Source organism: Rhinopithecus roxellana, chromosome 12 (genome assembly GCF_007565055.1).
Source record: "Rhinopithecus roxellana isolate Shanxi Qingling chromosome 12, ASM756505v1, whole genome shotgun sequence".
Taxonomy (NCBI): Eukaryota; Metazoa; Chordata; class Mammalia; order Primates; family Cercopithecidae; genus Rhinopithecus; species Rhinopithecus roxellana.
In genome coordinates, this window is record NC_044560.1 from 55,885,565 (window position 1) to 55,900,610 (window position 15,046).

Sequence of the window (15,046 nt, forward strand, 5' to 3'; positions counted from 1 at the left end):
TGCAGCTTCTAGGCCAATGACTGGCCCTGTTCTCCCTCAGGATGGTTGTAGATTATAATGAAAGTCCTGGGAATGTTGGGTTCTTTCACAAGACACATCAGTTACATCACCTGTATTCCCATCCACAGTGCAATCATCTCAGATATTAAGTAGTACTTTGGCCTACAATAAGGGTTATGAGATAAGCACAATGTTTGCCTTTCATACCATGGCTCTAATGTGGTGAAATACAGTTTAAACATTCATTTATTCCAGCCCACTTTGATCACCTTAATAGATGTGTAATTTGCATTGTGATTATGGCTGTAACCATGCCTTGTATGGTCTGAGATCTAAAATCAATAATGAAATACATCCAAGCAGAGGCTCATGACTGTAATCCCAACACTTTGGGAGACCAAGGTGAAAGGATCACTTGAGCCCAGGGGCTCAAGGCTGCAGTGAGCCGTGATCATGCCACTGCACTCCCATTCTGGGAGACAAAGTGAGGCTCTGTCTCCAAAAAAAAAAAAGAGATCCCAAGATTCCTCTAAGTTTAAAACAATGAAATAAATATCAATTTTGCCTGGAGAGTTATTTTTAGATTGCCTTAGTATGACTATTACCTATCAAGAACTAATTATTGTACATAAAAAATAGATCAGCATATATAGTATAATAAAAAACAACAGGTGTGGTGGGCGTGGTGGCTCACCCCTGTAATCCCAGCACTTTGGGAGGCCAAGGCGGGTGGATCACTTGAGGTCAGGAGTTCAAGACCAGCCTGGTCTATATGGTGAAACCCTGTCTTTACTAAAAATACAAAAATTAGACTGGCGTGGTGGTGGGCGCCTGTAATCCCAGCTACTCAGGAGGCAGAGGCATGAGAATCGCATGAATCCGGGAGGTGAAGGTTGCAGTGAGCCAAGATGGTACCACTGCACTCTACCCTTGGCGACAGAGCAAGACCCTGTATCAAAACAAAACAAAACAACAAAACAACAGGTATTATATGACCCTAGCTTAAAACTATAAGTTAATATACACAGAGAGAGATGTTTGAAAGAATGTTAACCACTGTTAACATTTCAGTAAACTCTGAGTGGCAGAATTTGGGGAGATTTTAAACTTTTGTTTAAAAGGTTAAAACAAAAGTATAGTATAAAATTTATATTATTCATAAACATACATTTCTGTATAGTATAAATTTTTTAAACTAGCATTTTTAAAACAAAAAAATTTTTAACTACTTTAAGAAATCAAAACACAATTTCTTTTTACAAAGAATTTTGATCTATGTACAAAAAAGGCTCGTTTTAAATATTATTCTTTGGAATGATTTTAAGTAAGATCTTTTTAATTCAAAGGAAATTGTACCAAAATAAACTAGAATCCCTTTACATTTGAACTTTGCCCATAACTGAATAACCCTCTGACAAAGAGGACCTAGAAAAGAGCGACAATTTTACCAGTATTTATCATAGTTTTTTAAGCTCAAATCTGGAGATTTATACATTTCTGAAATGCATTTCTTTTAGAATTACAAGGAAGCCTTAATAGACACTCAGAAATCTAACTACACTCAATAGTTGAAAACATGATATAAATTTTCAATTGTACCACCTCGAGGAAACACCTGAAACCTGTGTCTGCTTCTTCTAGCCTCAAAGCCCTTCCTGGCAATATTTTACATAAATCTTACCTCTTCAAGTTTCTTCTCAATCTCCTTAAAGACAAGATTTGCCTTAAATCCATCACTTGCAGAGTTGGTTGGAGCCGCTTCAATTTGATGAGTTCTAAACGAACTGGGGGAAAGAATCCGTTTCAATTCACGGAGTCAAATAGGTATTAGGTTTTTCAACATTTATAACATAGTAATTTTCAAAATTTTCAAAAACCGTAAGAACAGAGATGTTGCAAATCTTATCGAAAGGAAATCTTTAGTAAGCATATAAAATAATTAAGCTTGGCCAGGCGAGATGCCTTATGCCTGTAGTCCCTGCACTTTGGGAGGCCGAGGCAAGCGGATCACCTGAAATCAGGGGTTCAAGACCAGCCTGACCACCATGGAGAAACCCCGTCTCTACTAAAAACACAAAAATTAGCTGGGCATGCTGGCGCATGCCTGTAATCCCAACTACTCAGGAGGCTGAGGTAGGAGAATTGCTTGAACCTAGGATGTGGAGGTTGCAGTGAACCGAGATCGCGCCATTGCACTCCATGCTGGGCAACAAGAGTGAAACTCCGTCACAAACAAATGCTCTTCTTCCCATTTTTTCAACACATAATCAGCTCATTAGGAGCTAGAATTTTTTCTTGAAAATACAGTAAACCAAAGAAGCTACCTTCATGAATCGTACATGCTAGCGGAGGAGACAATTTTGAAACAAAAAAATAAATAACATCACCCCTGTAATCCCAGCACTTTGGGAGGCCAAGGCGGGTGGATCACTTGAGGTCAGGAGTTTGAGACCAGCCTGGGCAACATGGCAAAACCTCAACTCTACAAAAAATACAAAAATTAGCGTGGTATGGTGGTGCCTGCCTGTAGTTCAGCTACTCAGGAGGCTGAGGTGGAAGGATCGCTTGAGCCTGGGTGATGGAACCAGACCATTTCTACATAAATAAGTAAGTTATTTATTAACTCTATTATGGTGGCATGTGTCTGTAGTCCCAGCTACTCAGGAGGCTAAAGCGGAAGGATCACCTGAGCCTGGGAGACAGAGGCTGCAGTGAGCTATGATCGTACCGCTGCACTCCAGTCTGGGTGAGAGAGTTAGACCCTGTCCAAAAAAAAAAAAAAAAAAAAAAGTGCTCCTTTCTCTTTCTCTTTTCCTTCTATCATTTCATACTTTTTTTTTTTCTCTGTCTCTCTCTCACAGGGACTCTGTCTTCCAGGCTGGAGTGCAGTGGTCCAATCATAGCTTACTGTAACCTCAAACTCCTGGGCTCAGGCAATCTTGCCTCAGCCTCCCGAGTAAGCTGGGACTATAGGCGCATGCCACCATGCCCAGCTAATTTTTAAAATTTTTTGTACAGACAGGGGCCTTGTTATGTTGCCCAGGCTGGTCTCAAACTCCAGGGCTCAATCAATCCTCCCACATAGGCCTCCCAAAGTGCTGAGATTACAGATGTAAGCCACCGTGCCTGGCCTCATTTCATAAATATTTAATGACTTCTTGCTACATGCCAAGCAAGACATTTCAAAACACTGGGGATATGACAGTGAACAGATCAGACCCAGTCTCTGCACTCACTGAGTTTATATTCTTCCAGTGGAGGAAAAAAAGAAGTGAACACAAAATAACTGCAAACTGTACCAAGTATTATGAAACGGAGGAGTAGGGTGACCATAGTTTACTATACATTTATATTTCTAAACAGCAAAAAAGAGAATAATTCAAAAGAGAATAATTCAAATGTTTCTAAAATAAAGAAAAGACAAATATTTAAGGTGATGGATATCCCAAGTATACTGATTTGATCTTCACAAATTACATAAATGTATTAAATTATTACTTGTACCCTGAGACTATGTACATCAGTTATGCATCAATAAAAAATAATTTTAAATTAAAAAAAGGAACCTACTTTAGGAAGGACAGTCAAGGAATGACCTCTAAGACCTTATTAAAGGAAGAAAAGGAGCTAGCCATTCAAAGAGGAAACTGCAAAGATCCTGAGGGAGACAGGAGTATGTTCAAAGAAAGTCAAGTAAGACCAGAGTCTCTACAATACAGTAGGTGTGGGGAGAGTGACATAAAATGAAATTGGAGAACAAGGTAGGCCAAATGATGATGCAGGCAGGCCAAAGTAGGGAATTTGGAAATCCACAGAAATGGTAACAGGGAAGTGAAATTGTTTCATTTGTGATTATTCTTACAACAGTGTGCTGAATGAATGAGGATGGAGAGGAACAAGAGGAGTGGGCACTAGTTAGGAGGCTGTTGGAATAATCCAGATAGGAGGTGATGGTGGCCTGGACTACAGAGGCAGTCTGCCAGTAGATAGAGAGTGGGGATAGATTCAAAATAGAAATAGAATCCACAAGCTTTGCTGTGGGGGTGAGGGAGATATAAAGAGGAAAGGGCAAGGATTACCCAGGCATTTGGCTTGAATAACTTGGTGATGGAAATGCCATTACTAGGACAAGGGGGAATGTAGTGGGAATAGAGGGGATCCAAGTTCTGTTTAAGGCACAGTAAGTATAATATCTTATAAAACAAGAAAGCCATTGGATATGAGAGTCTGGAGCTCAGTGGAGAGGGCCAGCTAGAGATAAAATGGAGTAATCATCAGCATAGTGAAAGCATTTAAATCCCTGGGCAGGGACTGTAAGAGAATTATAGAGAAACAAGAGAGCCCTGGACAATGCCCTTTAGACCTCCATTACTCAGAAGCCAGGGACAGAAGGGAAAGAGCAGCCAGTGATGCAAGAGGAAAACCAGAAGAGCATGGTGTCACAGGAGCTGGGAGCAAGATTTCAGGAAGGAGGAGCAAACTGTCAAATGCTGCCCGAAGGTCAAGTACCCACTAGATGTGGCACATCGAGAGTACAGATGACCTTGACAAAAGCAGTCTTCACTGGGTGGAAGTCAGATTATATAGTGAATTGAAGAGTGAACAGAAGAGGGAAATAGACACAGCGTGGCTCTTTTGAGACATTAGCTTTAGTGGAACAGTAAAATGAGGTGGTCTCTGGAGAGGAATGTGGTGGTATCAAGAGTTGTGGGTTTTTTTGTTTTTGCTTTTGAATTTTTTTTGGCGGGGAAGGATAAAGATGAAATCTTTATTTTGACTAATCTCTTAAAGAAATGTAGCATTTCTGGGCAGGCGTGGTAGCTCACGCCTGTAATTCCAGCACTTTGGGAGGCCAAGGTAGGTGGATCACCTGAGGTCAAGAGCTCGAGACCAGCCTGGCCAACATATTGAAACCCCGTCTCTATTAAAAATACAAAAATTAGCCGGACATTGTGGTATGCGCCTGTAATCCCAGCTACTCAGGAGTCTGAGGCATAAGAATTCGCTTGAACCCAGGAGACAACTGCACTCCAGCCTAGGCAACAGAGCAAGACTCTGTCTCAAAAAAAAAAAGAAAGAAAGAAATGTAGCATTTCCTCCTGGATGTGGGCATATGAGAGTCCTGTAACTTTTAAAACATATTTTATTTTCCAATTTTTTATTGTGTTAAAATACACATAAAATTTACCATACTAACCATATTTAAGTGTTCAGTTTAGTAGTATTAAAAACAGTCATAATGTTGTGCAATGATCACCACCTTTCATCTCCATAACTCTTTTCATCTTGCAAAACTGAAACTCTACCCATTAAAGAGTAACTCCCCACTTTCCCCTGCTTCCAACCCCTGGCAACCACCGTTCTACTTTCTGTCTCTATAATTTTGACTACTCTAGGTACCTCTAGGTACTATGATTCTAAGTGGAATAATATAGTATTTGTCTTTTTGTGACTGACATATCACTTGGCATAACGTTCTCAAGGATCATCCATCCTGTAGCACGTCAGGATTTTTAGAAAGGCTGGGTTTCATTTAAGATGAACAAATCAGAACAGGTATGCCTGATGATGGTGAGGAACCTGGAGAAAGGAGATGGAAGGAGAGAAATCTTGTAGCCTGTGACAGGATGAGGAGACTCAAGTGAAGAAAGAGGATCATATGGGTGTAATTCTAGTGCAGTGGGTCTGTAGGTCTTGGATGGAAGTTGAGGCAGTTTGGGTTTAATGGCTTCTATTTCTCAACAAAGCATAAGGCAAAGTAATCAGCAGAGAGTGCGGGTGAAAGGGAGGGTGTGCAGAGTCTAAATTGAAAAGACAGCCTACTAGAGGAATCATAATATATGAACAAGGAATGGAACCTTAGCTCCAGCAAGCAGACTCTGTGCGGTCTTCAGAGCACAGAATGCCACCTCACACCTCTATGCCTTTGCCACTGCTGCACCCTGGGTCCAGAATACCTCCACCTTAACAAACTCCATTTCTCCCTTCGAGACCCAGCCCTTTCAGGAAACTCCTATTCTGTGAAACCCTACTAAATGCCAACAGCTTAAGAGCAGGTACCATACTTTTTCTTAAAAAAAAAAAAAAAAAATCTCTGTATTGCCAGTTCCCAGCAAATCATATGCATTAGTGAATAGTAACTGAATGGAACTGAAGTTACACTGAATTCTCCCTTGCCTAACTCCTAATTCCTTCCTGTTCCATTCAGAGCAGAATTATCTATGGTACACTATTTTGTCTTGGTCAAAAGTCTGAATATGTAACCTAAAATCAGGTAGCCACAACTAGTTCTCCACAAGCCAATTTCATTTCACTGGTCCAATTTTTCAGTTACTGTTAATCATCATTGTGCCCTTTTCCCAACTTGCCACGTCGTGCATGTTCCCAAAGGTCACAGATGTCTCTTTTATCTTGCTTGCTTTGAAAAGTTCATGAAGTTAGTGATTAACCAGCTTTTCATCCAGATTAAGATAAAAGTTAGTATGTCAAGTTTTATCAATATTTTCTGAAAACACCTCATTCCTTAAAATTTATATATGTGCCCTGCTCTAAGAAAACTGAATGTATCAAATTAAATCAGAGAGTATTCACATTCACAAAAGGATGTTCCTCATGATTTCTTTACATAAAAAGTTCTTTTATCAGAAACTAAATTCCAATTGGTTTTATTTTTTTAATTTGGTTTATATACGTTTCCTGGAATAAATCTAGTATATAAACATTGAAAGGAAACCTGAAGATAAAAACCAGCAAATATCCTACTCAGTATATGAATTCCTTCCATGATTCTTTAAAATTTTCATTCTAAGGCCTAAAACAGGATCTGCTACAACAATGTCAAAGACTAAGAGCAGAGTAGCCAGGAAAACAGAAGCACTGCACTCAGCTAGAACCTTGATTCCTACCACTCAAGGCTCTCTCTCCTTAGTTATGTTATTTTAACTCTGATCATCAATCTCATCTATAAACAGGAATACCTAATGTGTGGGACTTTTATGAGGATTAAAGAAAGAAGTATATGTGAAACACCTAGTGTGGTCCTGGCACACACCAGGCCCTCAAAAAGTGATTGTGAAAGAACTCTTACAACTCAATAATTAAAATACAAAGACTCCAATTTTCAAATGCCAAAGGATCTGAACAGGCTTTTCTCCAAAGAAGATATGCAGATAGCCAATAAACATGAAAAGATACTGATCATCAATAGCCATCAGGGAAATGCAAAGCACAATGAAATACCACCTCACAACCACTAGGATGGCTAAAACTAAAAAGATAACAAGACGTAATGATAGAATGTGGAGAAATTGGAACCTTCAGCCATATAAAGGAATCAAGTACTGATATATGCCACAACATGGACAAATCTTGACAACATTATGCTAAATGAAAGAAGCTAGTCACCAAAGGCCATATAATGTATGATTTCATTTACATACAATGTCCATAACAGGCAAATCCATAGAGACAGAAAGTAGGTTAGTGTTTGCCAGAGACTGCAAAAAGGAATTACTAATGGGTACACACTTTCTCTTGAGGTGATGAAAACATTCTAAGATTAATTGCAGTAATGACTGCACAACTTTGTGATAGGCTAAAAACCACTGAACATACACTTAAAATATGTGAATTGTGGGCATGTGAATTAGGTCTTAATAAAGTTATTTGAAATAATTTTTTTTAAATGGTTGATGAGGCCAGGCATGGTGGCTTATGCCTGTAACCCCAGCACTTTGGAAGTCCAAGGGAGGTGGATCACATCAGGCCAGGAGTTCAAGACCAGCCTGGAAAAAATGGCAAAACACCGTCTCTACTAAAAATACAAAAATTAGCTGGGCCTGGTGGCCTACAACTGTAGTCCCAGCTACTCGGGAGGCTGAGACACAAGAATCGCTTGAAACCAGGAGGCAGAGGTTGTGGTGAGATGAGATTACACCACTGCACTACAGCCTGGGTGACAAGGCAAGACTCTGTCTCAAAAAAAAAAAAGGAAGAAAGAAAAAGAAAAGAAAAAAAGGCCGAGGTCGGTGGCTCATACCTGTAATCCCAGCACTTTGGGAGGCCGAGGTGGGAGGATCACTTGAGGTCAGGAGTTCAAGACCAGCCTGGCCAACATGGGAAACCCCATCTCTACTAAAATATAAAAATTAGCCAGCTAGGCCTAGTGGTGCGTGCCTGTAGTCCCAGCTACTCAGGAGGCTGAGGCAGGAGAATTGCTTGAACCCAGGAGGCAAAGGCTGCAGTGAGCCAAGATTGCACCACTGCACTCTAGCCTGGGGGACAGAGCAAGACTCCATCTCAAAAAAAAACAAATGGTTGACGGCCAGGCATGGTGGCTCATGCCTGTTATCTCAGCACTTTGGGAGGCCAAGCCAGGTGGATCACTTGAGCCCAAGAGTTCAAGACCAACCTGAGCAACATGGCGAAACCCTACCTCTACAAAAAAAAATACCAAAATTAGCTGGGCATGACAGTGTGTGCCTGTGGTCCCAACTACCCAGGAGGCTGAGGTGGGAAGATTATCTGAGCCTGGGGAGGTCAAGGCTGCAGTGACCCATGATAACACCACTGCAATCCAGCCTGGATGACAGAGTCAGACTCCATCTTAAAAAAAACAGTGGTTGCGGCCGGGCGCGGTGGCTCAAGCCTGTAATCCCAGCACTTTGAGAGGCCGAGACGGGCGGATCACGAGGTCAGGAGATCGAGACCATCCTGGCTAACACGGTGAAACCCCGTCTCTACTAAAAATACAAAAACTAGCCGGGCGAGGTGGCGGGTGCCTGTAGTCCCAGCTACTCGGGAGGCTGAGGCAGGAGAATGGCGTGAACCCGGGAGGCGGAGCTTGCAGTGAGCTGAGATCCGGCCACTTGCACTCCAGTCCGGGCGACAGAGCGAGACTCCGCCTCCAAAAAAAAAAAAAAAAAAAACAACAGTGGTTGCTGTTATTCTTAGCGTTTGGGAAGATTATAAAGTCCTGCATTGTAATCAAACCTTCATCGCTAATACTAAAATTTAACCAGTAATCAGTTTGTTCTGATGGGAGGTGGTTGTACAGTACACATAAGTTTCAGGGACTATCAGGTTCATTTGTAATCAGCTACTCCCCATGACCTCAGAGCAGGCACATGGTTCCATCACACATAGAAATACAGCCCACAGAGTTGAGAGCTGGAAGACAAACAAAGAGACCTCATAGAGGTATGGTAGGAGATATGATAAGATCCTCTTTGGCCCAGCTGTGGGCTTCAATGAGTTGGATATGTTCCCCATTCTGTACTAAAAATTTAACTTCATTTTTTCCTAAACCCCTAGGTAATATTTGTAATTAATAAATAAAACCATTTTCAGGCTGGGCGCAGTGGCTCACACCTGTAACCCCAGCACTATGGGAGGCCAAGGTGAGCAGATTGCTTGACTCCAGGAATTTGAGACCAACCTGGGCAACACAGTGAAACCCTGTCTCTGTAAAATTAAATTAAATTAAACTAAGATAGAACCATTTTTGACCTTTAACCAGTGACATGACTAGAGAAATAGGAAAGAAGAAAGGAAAATGCATTGGGAAATAAAAAACCAACAGTTTATTGAGCAACTACAACGTGTGGCAGATATTTTTAATTTGATATTTTCTGATCCCTAAAGTACGTATTTTCAGTATTTTCTAAATAAGGAAAAGGCTAAATTAATATGCTCAAAGCCAGTAATGTGATCAAAAAGTTGATAAGGTGCTCTTCCCACTGATCAAAACTGTCCTGATGGCATGGCACGGTGGCTCACATCTGTAATCCCAACACTTTGGGAGGCCGAGGCAGGTGGATCACTTGAGTTCAGGAGTTTGAGACCAGCCTGGACAACATGGCAAAACTCCGTCTCTACTAAAAATACAAAAGTTAGCCAGACATGATGGCACGCGCCTGTAATCCCAACTGCTCAGGAGGCTGAGGCACAAGAATCGCATGAACCCAGGAGGCGGAGGTTGCAGTGAGCCGAGACTGTGCCACTGCACTCCAGCCTGGATGACAGAGGGAGACTCCATCTCAAAAAAATAAAAATAAAAAATCTGTCTCTGGTAACTCTAGTCTATAAAATTTAAAAAGTTGTCACATACAAGTGACATTTAACTAGTTTTATAAATTCCTCATTCTAACTGCTAACAAATTGGTGGCTACATGAGTATGGAAACAGATATACATCACATTAAGATTATTGTGTGCATTCCTTAAATATCTATTTTAAAACAAAACTAAAGTAATGCTTGTGTGTGCTACTGCGCTTGCTGAAAAGGCCTAGAAGTAATAAAAACAAGCACACAGCTAACAGCCATTTGTGGTATCCATATACCATTCTCTACTAAAAGGAACCAGGACTCAGAGAACTGACTGATCCTAGGGCTGAGGCATGGAAAGCACAGGATGAGCCTGGAATCTCTTCTTGTGCCAGAAAGTAAGGAACTACTAAAAGGAATCATAGGGAAAAACAAATCAACTTGATCAGGTTCCCACTGGCCAAATCAGGGGCATTTTGAAAATTAAAATAATTGATACCACTTTACTATAACCCAGTGAATACAATAAGAATTCATGAGTCTTTATGTATGTATATATAAATAAATGAATAAATTTTGAAATGGAAGACAAGGGAAAGTTCTTCCTTACAGAATAATGCCAGTTAAAAAGTAAAGAAAAAATGGTATCATCTCAAAGCATCTTGCTACAAATTCTTATTAACTACAAAGAAAAGAACAGCAACTTTTAAGAGGAAAACATGGTAGACGCCACATTAAGTGAATAAAGCTAACAACACCAATATGGGTTAAACAACCTCATGCACCTCCAGATATGATGCACCTAGAAGGACACAACATCACTTCATGCTGCAAAAAATGTATAATTTGAATCTAATTTGGGGAAACATTAGGCAATTGCAAATTGAGAAACATTCTACTATTAAAGAATATACTTGTACTCTTCAAAAAAATCATGGTCAAGAAATACAAAGAAAGTCTGAGGGATCATTTCACATTAAAGGAAACTAAAGAGACATGACAGCTAAATGCATTTTTACAGATTTCTCCTGACAGGGAGAAAAAATAAAGCTTAGAGTATATTTTATAAATATATTATTGGGACAGTTATTGAACTGTGACTGCGTGTTAAATGAGCTCGTAGTATTGTATCCATGTTTTGCTTTTTTTTTTTTTTTGAAACAGAGTCTTGCTCTGTCACCCAGGCTGGAGTACAGTGACGTGATCTCGGCTCACTGCAACCTCTGCCTCCCAGGCTCAAACGATTCTCGTGCCACAGCCTCCTGAGTAGCTGGGACTACAGGCATGTGCCACCACGCCTGGCTAATTTTTGTATTTTTAGTAGAGAGGTGGTTTCACCATGTTGTCCAGGCTGGTCTCAAACTACTGACCATAAGCCATCCACTTGCTTCAGCCTCCCAAAGTGCTGGGATTACAGGCATGAAATACCACGCTCAATCCCTGTTAAGTTTCTTGAGTTTTATAACTACTGTGGTTAAGGAAAAGAATGTCATTGTTTCTACAATTACACACTGAAATATTTATGGATAAAGAAGCATAACAACTCCACCTTTCTCTCAGATAGTTAAGAAAAAAATGTATATAGATACAAGTATACGTAGAGGAAAAATGATAAAGCAAATGGGCAAAATGTCAACAATTCGTAAACCTCAGTAGAAGGTATAAGGGAGTTCCTTGTATTATTCTTAGAATTTTTTCCTGTTTGTAACTACCTAACAGGTTCTAATTGAAAAAGAAATTCAGGCCAGGCGCAATAGTCCACGCCTGTAATCTCAGCACTTTGGGAGGCAGAGGCAGGTGGATTACCTGAGGTCAGGAGTTTGAGACCAGCCTGGCCAACATGATGAAACCCTGTCTCTACTAAAAATACAAAAATAAGCCAGGTATGGTGGTGAGCACCTGTGATCCCAGCTACTTGGGAGGCTAAGGCAGGAGAATCACTTGAACCTGGGAGGCAGAGGTTGTAGTGAGCTGAGATCGTACTACTGCACTACGGCCTGGGTGACAAGAACCAAACTTTGGCTCAAAAAAAAAAAAAAAAGAAAAGAAAAGAAAAAAGAAATTCAGAATATGAACAAGTTAATCACCTGCAGTGCTACCACTCCGACAATTTTTCTCTATCCATTTTTCTGTATTGCTTCTTCTTGTCCTTATTTATGGGCATGCATACAGTTGTAATTATTATATAGAAACAATTTTTACTTCTAATTTAACTTCTTATATCACTTAGGATCTTCAAATAGTACACCCTGGGTTAAACTTTCAACCTAACTTAGTTTTCCATTAAAAAGAAAATGGGAATAATCCAAATATGCCCCAACCAAGGAATGGGTACGCAACTAACACTTCCATACTACGAAATATTACTGAGCAATAAAAGGGGACAAATTACTGATACACACAATAACGTGGATGAATTTTAAAATGTGTAATACTAAGTGAAAGAAGCCAGACTCAAAGGCTTTTTGATTCCATTCACATGACATTCTGCAAAAAAGACTACTACAGGGGTGGAAAACAGATCAGTGGTTGCCAGAAGCTAGAAGAGAAGGAGAAGGGTTGACTACACAGGTGCACAAGGAACTTTTTTGGGCAATAAAACTATTTTATATTTTGATTATGGTGGTAGTAATATACTATGTTTATCAAAACTTGTGGAAATATAATACAAAGAATGAATTTTGCTGTATGTAAATTATACCTTAATTTTTAAAGAAGAAATACAAAACAAAGTTGGGCTTTAAAAAGGGGTTTTATTTAACAGAGCATAGAATACAAACCTATTCTCAGTCTGTAGCAGAAAAGCTCCTCTCTTACATAAAACGAATAGGTTGTTATAATACAAAGTTGATATTCATGTTCAAAACTGGTCTAAATTAAAGTTTAATTGTGAATCAAATGTAGTTGCTCACAGCTCTTAAATATGACCTCTCCTCTTCATTGTTCACAGCCTGCGTTGCAACACTAAACATTTCTCCTCCACACTCCTACAACAGCTTCCTAAGCATTCCTGGCCTCTGGTCTCTCCACCATCCAACTCAAAGTAATGCCAGACTGATCTACCTAATGTATAATGTAGTCACATGATTTTTTGCTAAAGAATATCTTTCCATATTCTATAGGATAAATTCCAAACTCCTGAACATTGCATCTGAATCATTTCAAAACCATAATCCCACTTTGTCCCTCTACCCAGGCACACACAAAATACTCTACTCTGTACCCACACAGCACAACCCCTTGTCAAATCTCCTTGTATTTTCAAATTTCTGTACCTATGTACAGACTTGGAATGCCCTTCTCCTGTACTTCTGCTGGGCAATCCTAGTCATCTCAGCTCAAATTTACTTTCTTCATAATAATGTCTTCCTCTGAGCTTCTATAGCATTTTGAAAAAGAGTACGTTGACTCTGTCTCAAAAAAAAAAAACTCATGAAAACTTAAGATTCAGTATCTTTTATTCTAATTCAATAAACACATGAGAGGAACATATGAGAGATTCTAGGAACAAGAGATGTAAGTCACAGTCTTAGGCCTCAAGGATTTCATATAATAAAGCGAATTAAAAACTGGATACTGGCCGGGCGCGGTGGCTCAAGCCTGTAATCCCAGCACTTTGGGAGGCCGAGATGGGCGGATCACGAGGTCAGGAGATCGAGACCATCCTGGCTAACACGGTGAAACCCCGTCTCTACTAAAAAATACAAAAAACTAGCCGGGCGAGGTGGCGGGCGCCTGTAGTCCCAGCTACTCGGGAGGCTGAGGCAGGAGAATGGCGTGAACCTGGGAGGCGGAGCTTGCAGTGAGCTAAGATCCGGCCACTGCACTCCAGCCCGGGAGACAGAGCGAGACTCCGTCTCAAAAAAACAAAAAACAAAAAACAAACAAAAAAAACCTGGATACAGTGCAACTCAACCAACTAGATAGTACCCAAAAACGTACAAAGTGCTGTGGATATTCAAAGAGAGATGGTATTTGAGACGGGCTTTAAATTGTAACTTTTACAACAGAAATTATATTCTGGGCAGAGAAAGGGGAGAGGACAAGAGAAGAGATCCAAGAGCTTACAGAAGAATATAATAGACTCAATAAAAGAAGTGTGTCTCCATGTATACATATGTAACAAACCTGCACATTGTGCACATGTACCCTACAACTTAGAGTATAATTAAAAAAAAAAAAGAAGTGTGTCTCATATCCTTTGTTGGAGAAACAAAAAAGTGTGAATAAATGATTAAATGATTACCAAGAATTTCAAAAAAGGGAGCCAATTAATGTCAAAAGCTACAGCAGGGTTAAAGAGAGTAAACAGGGAAAATAAAGACAAGGTTCTTCAATTTCATTTAGATCCTGGTGGCCTTACCTGACACTGACCTCAATGGTGAGGTAAAACATTAGACTGTGAGGTATTCCGGCTTGAAAAAATAAAGGTGGCTCAACATAAAAGGGTCATCATGAGCAACAACAATTAAGGCAAGGAGAAAACAGAGATCTAAGGGAAGACCTGAACATGTATGCTGACAGAGGGAAAGGAGGCAACGGAAAGATAACCAAGTTACAGAAAGTGACTGGAAACAAAAGCGCGGAACAAGGAAAGCCTAGCCTTTGACATGAGGGGTGCTTTTTTCCTCTGGGGAGGAGTACTTCTCTGAGAGATGAGCAAGGGAGTTGAGGGATCCTGAGTGGGATGGGAAAGAAAGTGCCTGCAAATTGAGGAGCATGGGCAGTTGAAGGAGACGAAGAAAGTCAGCAAGAGACAAAAAGAATGCTAGCAGCAACGAGGGCTCATTAGCTGGACACGGAAATACAAATTTGCAAAGATCCAGTCAGCACATTTAGTGACTCCCTAAACCACCTCAGAAGCCTGGAAGGCCATGAGGAGACCTGCCTAAATAACTCACTCAGGTTGGTAGGGCCGAGATCCATATCCAGCCAGCTTAGGCTGGTTCAGTACTCTCGTGACTATCCTGGGTCCTTTTTCAACAGAATTCTCCCAAAGTT

General features: G+C 40.4%; 1 protein-coding gene across 2 annotated transcripts in view; it reads right to left on the reverse strand.

Annotated features, from left to right (window-relative positions):
* Positions 1-15,046, reverse strand: part of SCP2 (sterol carrier protein 2) — a 127,996-nt gene that overhangs the window by 22,205 nt on the left and 90,745 nt on the right. For both annotated transcript variants that reach the window (XM_030941992.1, XM_010372198.2), the window contains exon 13: positions 1,682-1,784. In XM_030941992.1, coding sequence (XP_030797852.1) covers positions 1,682-1,784 — 103 coding nt within the window. The remainder of the gene's footprint in view (positions 1-1,681; positions 1,785-15,046) is intronic.